General features: G+C 36.5%; 1 protein-coding gene across 3 annotated transcripts in view; it reads right to left on the bottom strand.

Annotated features, from left to right (window-relative positions):
* Nucleotides 1-1,066: 1,066 nt before the first annotated feature.
* TMA16 (translation machinery associated 16 homolog) overlaps nt 1,067-12,710 on the bottom strand; it is a 34,315-nt gene continuing 22,671 nt past the window's right edge. For 2 of the 3 annotated variants that reach the window (XM_032863577.1, XM_032863596.1), the window contains 5 exons: nt 10,693-10,730; nt 9,322-9,406; nt 8,018-8,166; nt 3,187-3,229; nt 1,067-2,270 (listed from right to left, as the gene is read on the bottom strand). In XM_032863577.1, coding sequence (XP_032719468.1) covers nt 2,090-2,270; nt 3,187-3,229; nt 8,018-8,166; nt 9,322-9,406; nt 10,693-10,730 — 496 coding nt within the window. In that variant the 3' untranslated portion in view covers nt 1,067-2,089. Of the gene's footprint in view, nt 2,271-3,186; nt 3,230-7,113; nt 7,840-8,017; nt 8,167-9,321; nt 9,407-10,692; nt 10,731-12,710 lie in introns of those variants that run through there. The other variant, XM_032863586.1, reaches the window with a different exon arrangement.

The following is a 12,710-nucleotide window of genomic DNA, read 5'->3' as shown; positions in this document are numbered from 1 at the left end:
GATGCCTATGGCAGTGAGGCAAAGAAGTGACTAAGATATTAGGAAAGAGAACATCAACCTCAGAGTTACCTGCTCTGAGCTTAGAAATGTACCATTAGCCCACAGGCATGGAAGTTCGGCTTGTTGGCAAACTATGGCAAGCAGGCCAAGTCCAGCCTGTGGCCTACTCTGTGTATGGCCATGAAATAAGAACGATCTTTACATCTGTAATGGGTGGTAAAACACACACAAATACGCAACAGAAATTTCATCTGGGCTGCGATGACTAGAATATTTACTATCTTGGCTCTTTACAAAAAAAACTTTACCAATCCCCAATTTGCACAGAACTGCCAACAAAGTGAGCTGCTTTTACTCTGTTCCATGGCCATGTTATCTTACAAAAACATACTACTGACCAGAAAACAATCTATATAAGGCAGCAAAAGCTATCACTGCAGAAAAAACATGTTCTACAGAAAATGATTAAGGATAAAAGCATTATTCTCTTAGGCTACTCTGGTCCAGCCAGGAGTAATCTGACTGTTACTGCCACATTATTATTATATAAAATGATATATAATAAAATATGATTATGAACTACATTATCCTAAGTGGTAAAGTCAAGTCATTCATTCAACAAGTATCTACCTATTCTGGTTCCAAGCAGTGTGTTTTGTTGTCTCTTTTGCTTTATGGTATAGGGAAAACCAGGGCCAAATGTCTGATGGGGAGGATGATCTGCCATATTCAGAAGTTATTTTTCTAACAGTATGCCTTTTTAAATATCAGACAGGATAAAACAGTTTCTATTCTCCTTACTGTAATTTAAAATTTAGTTTTTATAGCCATTTTGACTCAAAAAAAGGACACATTCCACTGACTAAAGAGACAGAAACTTCTGTAACCATAAAACCATACTTTTATGGAGAGTACTAAAGAAAAGCAAATCAGCATCAGTTAAAACACTGAAAATGAAATAATCAGAACTTTAAGAAGTAAAATTACGAAAATAAATTTTATCTTTAATTTTCAACAATAAAAAACTATTAACAATTTAAATAAATTATTAATAAGGCTTAGTTGATAGTTAACTTCTTTCAGCATTAATGTATATTTATTTTCTTGAAAATACGCAAATACATTTACATTGTATTCTTTAGAAAACAGCCTAAAAGATAACTGCATTTAACAAGTTCTATGAAGAACACTCTAACACATCCATGTCTTTCATGATACTTTAAATACCAAATTATGTCATTTAGCCTCTTAGAAGAATAAGTAACACAAATAAATAACACAATTGCAATAACTGATTCTCTAATCATTAGTTGTTTCCACAATTAAAATCTATCATCTTTCATGAGAAAACAGAAAGTAATACAGTTAACCTGAAATTATTTATCCCCTTTATCAAAAGATAACAGATTAAGTGTGGGAGGCCAACATCATGAAAATAGTCACCATTTTTTTACTTTATCGTTTAACACTGGCTTAAAGATAATAAAAATAATCTATCATTTTCCTTGTATATTTCCTAAATATACAATATGTATATTGTATACAAGGAAATACAAGGAAATATGTATCACATTTCCTTGTCTATTTCCCAAAAATACAATCTATCATTTTATTTTACTAGGAAAGAAAGTTGGTGTGATGTTCAAGAGGAAGATTAGTGAAACACTATTACTGAAAGCCAATTTTGCTACCATCATTGTTCAAGAAGTATCCATAGGACCCTTTCAGCAAACATGCTGCTGTAGAAGCCCCAGAATGTGAGATCAGGGGATCCAAGGTAAACATGAGGGAAAAGATGAAAACATTTTTGTCATTATTCATATCACTCCCCCTGCCAATGAAATTTGATTAAATGGATCTTAGATTGTGCTTTTATCTCACTATATCTATTTTAGCAACTTAATGTAAATAAAAAGCAACATTCATTTCTAACTGATAATCATAACACTGTTTTTGAAACTGCAAATGGGATTCCCATGATGAAAGAAGCTATATAGCGAATTCTTCTATCTACAGTTACTAAACATAATCAGGTCAAATATAACTTGAGGCTCTCATATTATTTACTTTTACTTCAAACAAAGGACAATTAGGCCACTGCTATCATCTCCTCATCTGAATCACTTGATTCATCTTTTAGTTCCAGTTCCCCTAAATCTGTATCTACAGCCGTAACAGTTTTCTTCTTCCACTTCTTGGGGACCGCATCATTAGCACAAATTTTTCTCATTTTAATGTTTGGCAATTTCTTCAGATCGAAATCCCATTCCCTAAATAAATAAAAGAGTATTTAGAGAGGGTGGCTGGGGTGCAAGATGGTGAAGCAGTCAATATTTAAAACTCTGAAGCAGCAGAACAAAGCTTATAAATTCATTACAGATTCAAATGTCCTACAAACAAACAATATATGCTTTAGGAAAAAAAAGTCCCAAGAAGTAAGGCTTGCTTTGTCCACACATATTGCATCTTCTCATTAACCTACAATAAAAATAACTGCACAGAGATTCCCACATATCCCAAACTTCCAACTTAATACAGGAGTATTAGGCAGAATTGACAAGGAGGCTCTATGCCATTATTTATTCTTCCCAACCTGAACACTCCAGCGGGCCATACAGTATCAAGAACCTCAAAAGCAGTAACTGTGTATTACCCACAAATCTCCAAAGTACAGTCGGAAATTATTTTTCTTTTCACAATTGGCAGGAAGTCAAAGTTTCAGTAACGAAAAACATGTTATTTTTACAAAAGAAATCATCTTTCCACCTCTGAACTAACTAGTTCTTGACAACTTAACCTTTTCTCTGGTATCACTTCCCAAGAACCATCTTTTCTAAAAGAGGGTGCTACGAACAGTCTAGGGATAGAACTCTGAGCCACTGAGCCTGTTGCTGTTAGTTTATCTTTTTAAAAAAATACAAACTGGGGAGGAAGAGTGAGACCAAGTTCTTTTAAGTATTATATTAAGGTATTTAAAAGCACCATGTCACTATCATTTTAGTGTACATCAGGTGTTTCAAATAAACACAAATTAGAAAAAGTATTACTTTGATAAAAGAGAAGTTCAGGTTAAAATAAACCACTGATTTTTTTTAGCTCTAATGTCTGAGTTCAAAAGGAAAGAAAATTTATGTCTCACGTATTTCACATGCAGCCTCAAGGAATTATAGAGAGAAATATACTTACCTAAAAGTTCTCAGATTACCAGCATTTATAATGTCTGGAATATCTGGGGAAGAAAATAATTCATATCCATTAAGCAGTGTTCTTTAAATCACAACATTTTATAGTTTCCTTGTTTTATTATCTCAGATACAATGAATAAGTGACAGAGAGCAAGAAAATCCAAAGCCAAACCAAAATCTCGAAGCACTGCTATAATGCTATATGAAAAGTAAGTTTTACAAGTATAAAGGGCTTAGTTTAAGAGGTGATTGAAGAGAAATGCTATTAAATAATAAATTCTAGCACAGAATCGGTAAAATAAAATAAACCTATTACTGAGATAAACCCTGTCCTTTTAATCTATGAAGGGCACCTGGCAATTTCTAATGATCAATCCCATGAAATAATATGCTAGATTTTTAAATTTATTTTCTTGATGAAAAGTACATTTTCTTTTTAAAAAGATTTTATTTATTTGAGAGAGAGAGAGAGAGTGAGTGAGAGAGAACATGAGAGGGGAGAAGGTCAGAGGGAGAAGCAGACTCCCCAAGGAGCTGGGAGCCCGATGTGGGACTCGATCCCAGGACTCCAGAATCATGACCCAGGCCAAATGCAGTCGCTTAGCCAACTGAGCCACCCAGGCACCCGAGAAGTACAATTTTTTTTCAAGCATATACTTCACTTTGGCAAGGCAGAGTTTATCTAAGAAGTATTCTTTACTATTTTTAAAAATCACATTTTTCAAAATGTGAAAAAAAATTTAAACAAACTATAATCAGTAGATGCTCAAAGCAACTCAATAAAACTTAAACCATCTTTAATTTAAAAAAAAAAAAAAAAAAAAAACTAGGTATTTAACAGTTCCTCACCATGATTATGAAGTTTACCATAAAACAACATGCATGACCATAGTTATCAGTAAAACACAAAAGGCATGTATAAAGAACTGGAACATTGCTGCAAAGAATATGGCCAATGCAGTAAAATAGTAATTAAAATCCAGAATTGTAACTGTCCCTCAGAACAACGTACTGCTTATAATATAACCTATGAGAAATTATACTAGTTACCAAGCATGCTTAGATATAACTTTAAGAAAAACATGTACTGGCAACAGGCCTCTGTTGGATGATAGATGTCCTTGAGGCCGAGCAGCTAGGGATGCCCAGCTCGCTCAGGGTGCAATGCCGCCTGCTTCATTTTTCCGTTATTTCCCCTTGCCTAGAAAGCATCAGCAGTCAGTCAGACAATCCTTTAGTTTGGGCTTGCTCACTATAGGTCATGTACTATGTGAACAGACATATTTTGCCTTTCTTCTTATGTATCTGCAAGACTCATGGTCAATGTGTAATCTACTCTACCTTCTTTGTTGGTTGTTACCGACTTTCTAATAAATATGAGACTGAGGAGTTTTTAGGGTGACAGTCTTTTCTACTGTCACCCCCTGCTCCCATTCTCTTGCAGCTGACTTGTTTGTGCCTCATTTTTCTCCCGTATGCCGTCAGGAGGCGGCACAGAATCAACAAATGAAAAAGATAAAATAAAAAGGCTTAACATAGCTATATGCTGATTATGCCAACAGTTTCAGAAAATATGAGTATGAGGGGGTCCAGTGTTTAAAAAAAGGTGTAAATTAAACACCATTCTTTAAAAAAGAAATCCTAATAAAATGAGTCAGAAGTAGTTATACCACAATGGGGTGAGGAAGGGGAGGTGTCAGAATCCAGTTTTCTCCAAACCTGCAGAATTCAGTAACAATTTGCCTATGTTAACAGGCCTATGTTAATTGTCAGAGACCACAACCCTTTCACCAGACACACTCCCTGACTCTGAAAGAAACACTGTGACACAGCTGAAGAATGCTGGATCGGAGTTTCTGTGCTGGCTAGCTCAATCACCAGTAAGTACCTGCTCGACCTTGGCCATGTTCTGTTAATTCATCTGCCTGCCACGTAGTGAACAGACTCTAGGAGGAAAGAGCAGTAGCACAGAGACCAACTGGGAGGCTCTTACAATGTACAGATCAAACAATGGTGGCTTGGATTAGGGAGGTGGTAGTGGTAGCAGTTTAAGTTATCAGATGCAAAATACATTTTACCAATGAGCTGGATGGAGTGTGGAAGTGACTACAAGTTTCCAGCCTAAGAAACAGAGCAGATGGTGACGCTGCTGTATGACATACAGATCGTGTGGGAGCAAGTTTTAGGAGAAAAGCTGGACTTTGCTTTGGGAAATGTCAGGTCTGAGATGCCTAGAAGACATTCAAGTAGAGATTTTGATAAACCCCAGTTTGATAATGTTAAGTCTGGATTTCTAGAGACACATTAGGGCCGACAGATACAAATTTCAAAGTTCTCACCATTTAAGTGGCATTTAAAACCACAGACTGAGTGAAATGAACTAGGAATTGGTACACGTAGAAAATAAGTAGTCCAAGGATGGGGACCTTGGCCAATATTTAGTTTGTGAAGATGAGGAGTCAACTAAAGAAACTGAACTAGAAAGAAAACTATGGAAGGGCTGGGTATTCTTTACCAAATGAAAAGTGTGATAAGAAAATGAAGTCATCAGCGTGCCTGGGTGGCTCACTGGGTTAAAGCCTCTGCCTTCGGCTCAGGTCATGATCCCAGAGTCCTGGGATGGAGCTCCTCGTCGGGCTCTCTGCTCAGCAGGGAGCCTGCTTCCCCCTCTCTCTCTGCCTGCCTCTCTGCCTACTTGTGATCTGTCAAATAAATAAATAAAATCTTTAAATTTAAAAAAAAAAAAAAAAGAAAAGAAAATGAAGTCATCATCTGTATCAAATGCCTCAGAAAAGCTGACAGAGAATCAATGCCCAGTATAGCAACTGTTCGCCTTAGCAACGTAGAGGTCATCAGTGACCTCTACTCGTTGGGTGATGGAGACAACAGCTAATTAAAGTGGGTTCCAGAGAAAACACAACAGGAGGAGAAGGGGGAGGTATGAACATAAACAAATTTTACGTTCTTACAAGGTAACTACCCAGTGAAAGGGACACAGACAGTAGTGCTTGAAGCTCTCCCCAAACTTCCTGTATTAGGTTGTGTCAGGCACTTTGATAAATGAAACCTCATGTAACTTTTAAACAACTGGGAATGTAGGTATACATTTATTTATTTATTTCAATTTTTAAATTGAAGAAAACAAAACCTGGTGGAGCGGGGAGGGTTAAATAACTCATCCTGTTATACAGTAAGCTCTAAGGGTTTAAATCACATCTACCTAATACTACAGCTCTTTTCCGTTATTTTTTTCAGTGAAGAAGTTCACTTCTTAGAAATGATGAAGAGAAACTGCCAACTACTTCAGGGTTTCTAGTGTTACTACTATAGTATAAGTGGCTGACACCAAGCTTCTGATGGTCTAGACATCCATATCAAAGATACCCTTCTCAAATAAAAATATTGCAGCTATATAACACACTACCAGCAAAACTAGATAAGAAACCAGGCCACCCTGACCCATTAAAGTCCCCTTTTAGAAAGTCCTAGTAACCTAGTAAATCGCCACCCAAGTGACCCCACTTTTCCCTTCTCATGCTCTAACTCCCAGTTATGTTTTTAATTCACCAATAAAGAATGAACCTGTGAAACCCCAGGCACCTTACCTTCACACTCTGATAAAGGTAGAGCCCCAGGGTCCACACACACACTTCCTCTCCACCCTCAACTTCCCTGTGTGGCCCTCCAGGCCTTTTGAGTAAAGAAGCTTAGGTTTTGTTTTGTTTTTGTTTTCTTCAAATTCCCCTGATGGTTGTTATTAGGCACATCCTGCAATCAGAACCACCACAAGGGCTGCGCCAGCCAGAAAATGGCTCTGGTTGGGGAAATACCTACGGGGGCTCAACTCATGTATTAACGGCCCAGGTGAATGCCTCAGGCATTTCTAGCTGACAGAATCGCTATCAACAGGCTGGGACCAACACAACAGTTACTTACAGGATATTTCCTTTACGGTCCTATACTTCAGTGTTGTTAATATCAGAATTTAAAAACCTAATTTGCTACAAAATATTTCATTTGTACTGTACTTATCAAGCAAATCCACATACTATAAATGCTGTAACATGGACCTGAAATGGAATGTGAATGAAGTAATGTTCAGGGCCATGGCAAACTTGAGAATATATGATGAAGTCTAAAAGGGAAAGCTGTTACTCCACTGAAGCAGATTATGTTACCAGACCATTTGATTTTTTTTAAAAGCCAGAAATCTACATGTTTCATGTGAAATTGCTAGATTTTCCTAGACTGACAATTAACAAGCCAATCAAATACCTTTTGCAGGCCATGTTGCCTCTGGGTCCTCACCTGTTTGTGGGTTTTGCAAGCCTTAACTACCGTAAGTGCTTTTTCTTAAGATAATGTTGGTAAACTAACAACCTACTTGTCTTTAAGAATGGTAAGAAATGCTTCAATGCTAAGAATCAGTGTTCGATTTCTAGTTCTTCAAGAATGACTACAACAAGGATAGCTTGGTCCTTCAAAAATTAGAAAGATAAGAAGGGCACAGCACCTACTCTAAAGAAACATAGCTGTAGTTAGAGATGGGCAAGTGGTAACTCCACAATAAAGCAAACCAGGAATATGCCAGAGGGAGATGAAAATTTTATTGTCAAGGTAGAAAGATATGACATCATTATCACAAGTGACAGTTCTGAGAATGTAAGAAAAAAATTAATAAATTTGACATACTCACAAAAGAAAGGAAATCAAAAAGAAATTCAATCTAATCTAAATAAATAGAATAAATAAAATGAAACCTTTGAAAAGAATTACAAATCTGATATGGCTATGAATTTAGAAAGAAAAAAAGAAAATCACAGAGAACATACCAAGGCCATATCCTTCATACTGTTGTCGCTCACGCTCCATTGTCTGTTTGATGACTGTCTCCCGGGAATAGTGCCGCCTTCCCTGCCTGTCTTTGATGCTGTTATGTAATTCAATCTGTTCTAGTTCACTGCTGAATCGATTTAAATACCTGAGAAATAAGAATGCAATTTGAGTTACAGGTCTATACATTTGGTTTATATTACTTCATTTAAAACAAACCCCAGCCTTCACCTATCCTTGAAATTTTTGTATACTTCTAAGTTCTTCATGTCCTCAGACTTCAGACTGTCCCTGGATAACCTGTGTCCAAAATTTCAGCAACCAGATCACTGCCTGCTATTCAATATCTCCTGAATTCCAGATCCTCATATTCAACTACCTCCTGGAACTCTCCATTTGGATGTCCCATGGAAGCTGAACCCCTCAAAAGTGAACTTGTGCCCACCACTGTCCCCACCCCTCCCCCACCAAACCTGTTCCATCTCTTTGGCTCTCTACGTCAGCAAATAGTACAACCATCTCCCCATTTGCCCAAGTGAATGACGTTCATGTCCTCCTTGACTTCACTTTCTCCCTTTTATGCCATACCTAAGTTTTCACTAATGATTTAGACTTTCTATCTTCTTAATATTTCTGGAATCTTCATTTCTTTTCACCATACTGCTAAAAAACATGCATATGCCAGCATCATCTCTTGCCCAGATTGCTCCATCAGCCTTCCAACAGTGTCCTGGTCAAAGCCATGTACCCTCAGGCCATCACCATTCTCGTTACTGTGACATTTCTAAGGTTTAAATATGATAATTTCAGGTACCTACTATAAAAAGCCTATGGCTCCCAATGTCCTTTGAAAAGGTCCAAACTCTTACAGTGATACTTGAGGTCCTTGGTGAACTGTACTTGTCACAATGCCCTCCTTGAACCTATTATTTTGATGATATTTAATGTCTGGCAGATCATTAAATATGTCACTCTTAACTGTGAAGCTGTTCTCTCTGCCTAAAGGCTCTTCAAGAACTAACTTACCTCAATCTGCTAACCTTTACTCTTCAGAAGTCATTTTAGATAATATTTCCATAAGAAGCCTTTCCTGATCCTAAGAAACTGGGTTAAGTAACACTCTGAGGCTCAGAAATATTATAAACCTACTAGAGTGGCTAAACCAGGATGTGAATCTAAAACCTTTTTGATAACAAAGCCCATTTACTCCTCTATAAATCCAGAACAGCAATCTGTCACTTGAAGAACCAGGTTAGAGAATTCCCTTTTCTGACCCTTTGCTCATAATGAGCCCAGTGTTTACCTTTCAATTAATTCACAAGCATCTTTCTTTGAATATCCTACTTTTTGGGGATCAAGATGACTTTGAAACCACTGCAGTTTTTCACCTATAATACCAAGTACAAAGATAGGTTAACACCATAAATCATCACTTAAGCAATGAATATTCATTGTACTTTCCAACATCAATGTGTTTAAAATATATCAAAATTTATGTCAATGTTAAATATAAAGGCTTGCATGGGCTCAAAGCTAATTAAACCAGTCTGTCAGAAAGCAAACGGTCACATTTTAATTTGGGAGACAGGGGTGGGAGAGATGCCTTTTAGTATATATTTGTTATCCAATAAGGATGTGTAGAAAGAAAGAAATAAAGAAAGAAAGAAAACTTAACAGAACATGAAGTTCCAAGTATTTAAAAATCAGGCTATATATTAAGAGCTTTATAATCCTACAAGGATTATAACATTATTATTCCTATTCACACATAAGAAAGGTTAAGTGGCCTGTTCAGGGCTTCAAATTAGTAAATATATTAACGATGCAAGATCTGTCAGATACTGTGCAAAGAGTAAATCTGACCATCAGGGTCACTTTCAGTTAGATTTCTCAAATATTACAGATCAAGAAATGGCCCTACCTTAGATATGGATGACCTACTTAGAAATACTATTCTATCACCTGCTAAAGCATAAGAGATCAGTGCTCAAGAAAAGCCAAAGACTAAACAAAACAAAAAACAAACAAACAAAAAAAGCCTAAGAGTCACAATTTTTTTTTTTTTTAGGAGATTTTATTTATTTATTTGAGAGCGAGCGAGCAAGAGAGAACGCACCCAGGGAGAGGGAGAAGCAGACTTCCCCTTCCCGCTGAGCAGAAAGCCTGACATGGAGCTCGATCCCAAGACCCTGAGATCAGGACCTGAGGTGAAGGCAGATGCTTAATGGACTGAGCCACCCAGGCGCCCCCTAAGAGTCCCTATTTTGAAATCAGGCTTGTAAGTAAAAATTTACTAACAATCCTGCCCCTCCTGCCCCCCAAAAATAATTGTGACACTGAGATACAGACTGAGGATGCATGTATCCACATCACTAAATTTGTTTCCAAAATACTTAGGCCATAATCCTTCCTAATTCTAATGGTTAGGGAGCTAGAATTAAACTTCAGAGATAGATAAATAGATAGAAAGACAGACAGATGTAGGTAGGTAAATATAAACTAGTTTCTGAAAAACAGCTAGATATTAACACTTTCTAAGAGTTAATGATTGATTTTACTTTGTTTTAATTAAGTTTAGTAAAGAAAATTCCCTAAAAGAATCAAAAGAAAAATAGGCACAGAACAGAACTTCACTACAATTTAGTCAGAGTGTCAAATGAGTAAATCTGCTTACCAATAAGGTTGAGACGCAACGCCTTTTCATTCTTCAATCTTGAAAGAAAAGGTGCATGTGTTAGAAAATTTCCAAAAAAAATTTTTAAATCTATCAAAAACAAAACAAAACAAAAACTGCCCACAAAACTTTAATTCAAGGATCACTCTTTTCTACATATGAAATTAATTTTGTTAGTGCAGAAACACTGAACACCATGCTTTTCTTCTAAGTAACTGGAACAAAATGTTACTAGAAACTTTTCTTTGGGTCTTCAGTGACTAATGACTAAAAGACACCTATAGAACAAATCAGTTTTGAAAACACAAAAAAGTGTGAATGGATTATGAACGTTCAGGTGGGTAATAGTTGTGCACAGAAGAGTAATGAATACCTTCTAGAAGATGGAGGGCAGCCACCAAGACCAAAATGCCCTAGTATCACCTTTTAAACTTCAACAGGAACAAAACAGCATGTTTACTTTTCATAATTGAAAGAATGATAATAAGGAAAAATAACTCATTTATTCTCAGAAATCAGTCTAGGTAATACATGATTCCTATTGTTGGCATTCTAAATATTAATTCAGAAGACACCTTTGGACAGCTAGTTTTTGCCGCACTTTATGCTACGCACTAGATACAGCAATGAACAAAAAAATCTACTGTCCCTGACTAACAAAGCGGATAAGATTTACCCTCCCACTTTAATCAACTAGAAAACTGGAGAAATACAATGAAGCCCTTTTTAATAAAAAATTTCAGGTACAGAATGGGGAAAGATATTCACAATACAAATAACTAACAGAAGACTTGCATTCAGATTATACAAACACTTCTTACAACTTAAGAAGACAACCTAATACCAAAATGGGCAAAAGATTTTAACAGATTTTTCACCATATGAAAGACATAGAAATAATTAGTAAGTGCATATAAAGATACTTGAATATCATTAGTTATCAAAATGTAAAAATTAAATCAAACTAAGATACTATCATACAACCACTAGAATTTAAAAACTGATAATACAGCAAGTTTGAGAGGATACGGAGAGAATGTAACTCTCATACACTGGTGGTGAAATATTAAATGATACTATCACTTTGGATAAAGCAATTTTTTACATACTTAAACATGACACCTATCATATGATCAGCAATTCTTATAAACTTAATTTCATATAAACTCAATTTTCTTATATGTTTTAACATACAATCACCGTATGACCCAGCAATTCCAGTTCTAGGAACTGAAAAATGAAAACAAGTGTCCAAATACTGTACATGAACATTCATGGCAGCTTTATTCATAATAGCAGAGGCTGAAAAATTTCTTCTTAAATTGCCAGAGAACTGTGGTCAGTCTCTATCACAACTACGGATTTCTGCCATCGTAGCCTAAAAGCAGACATACACAATACAAAAGGAATGGGCACAGCTAGCTGCTTTCCACTAAAACTTTCTAATAAAAACCGGGGCTGGACTCTTAGTTTGCAGACCCCAATAACAGCCCAGTACTGTAAATAATCCAAATGAACATCATAGGTAAATGAATAAACAAAGTGCAGATCCATACAATTGAATACTACTCAGTAATAAGAAAGACAACTAATATGTGAAATACATGAATATGGGTAAATTTCATAAACATTATGCTAAGAAGCTGGCACAAAAAATTACACATAATCACCTCATTTATATAAAACATTAGGAAAGAAGATTCAGAACACCTACAAACCCAACAGGAGATCGAAGAGAAGAGCAGCAATTCTAGAAACAGAAAATTGACCACTTTCTAAAAGGTAGAACATGTGGAGAAGTCAATCTGAAGCAAAGGGAAGAAAGACTGCGGGGGCAGGGGCCAGCTCCAGGGCAAGCGGTGGAGCAATAGAGCACAAAATTCAAACATTTAAAAGTATGTTCCACTGAGGGACATCACTCCAGAGGCGAAGCAGGGATGGAGCCCTTTGGGAGACAATACAGTCTCGGGTACCGCAGGGTCACAGAAGGATCAGGGCTGACTGTAGCAGAGTTTGCA

Source organism: Lontra canadensis, unplaced genomic scaffold, assembly GCF_010015895.1.
Source record: "Lontra canadensis isolate GAN:19392208 unplaced genomic scaffold, GSC_riverotter_1.0 scaffold1, whole genome shotgun sequence".
NCBI classification, from domain to species: Eukaryota; Metazoa; Chordata; class Mammalia; order Carnivora; family Mustelidae; genus Lontra; species Lontra canadensis.
This window is presented reverse-complemented; position numbering and strand designations above follow the sequence as displayed.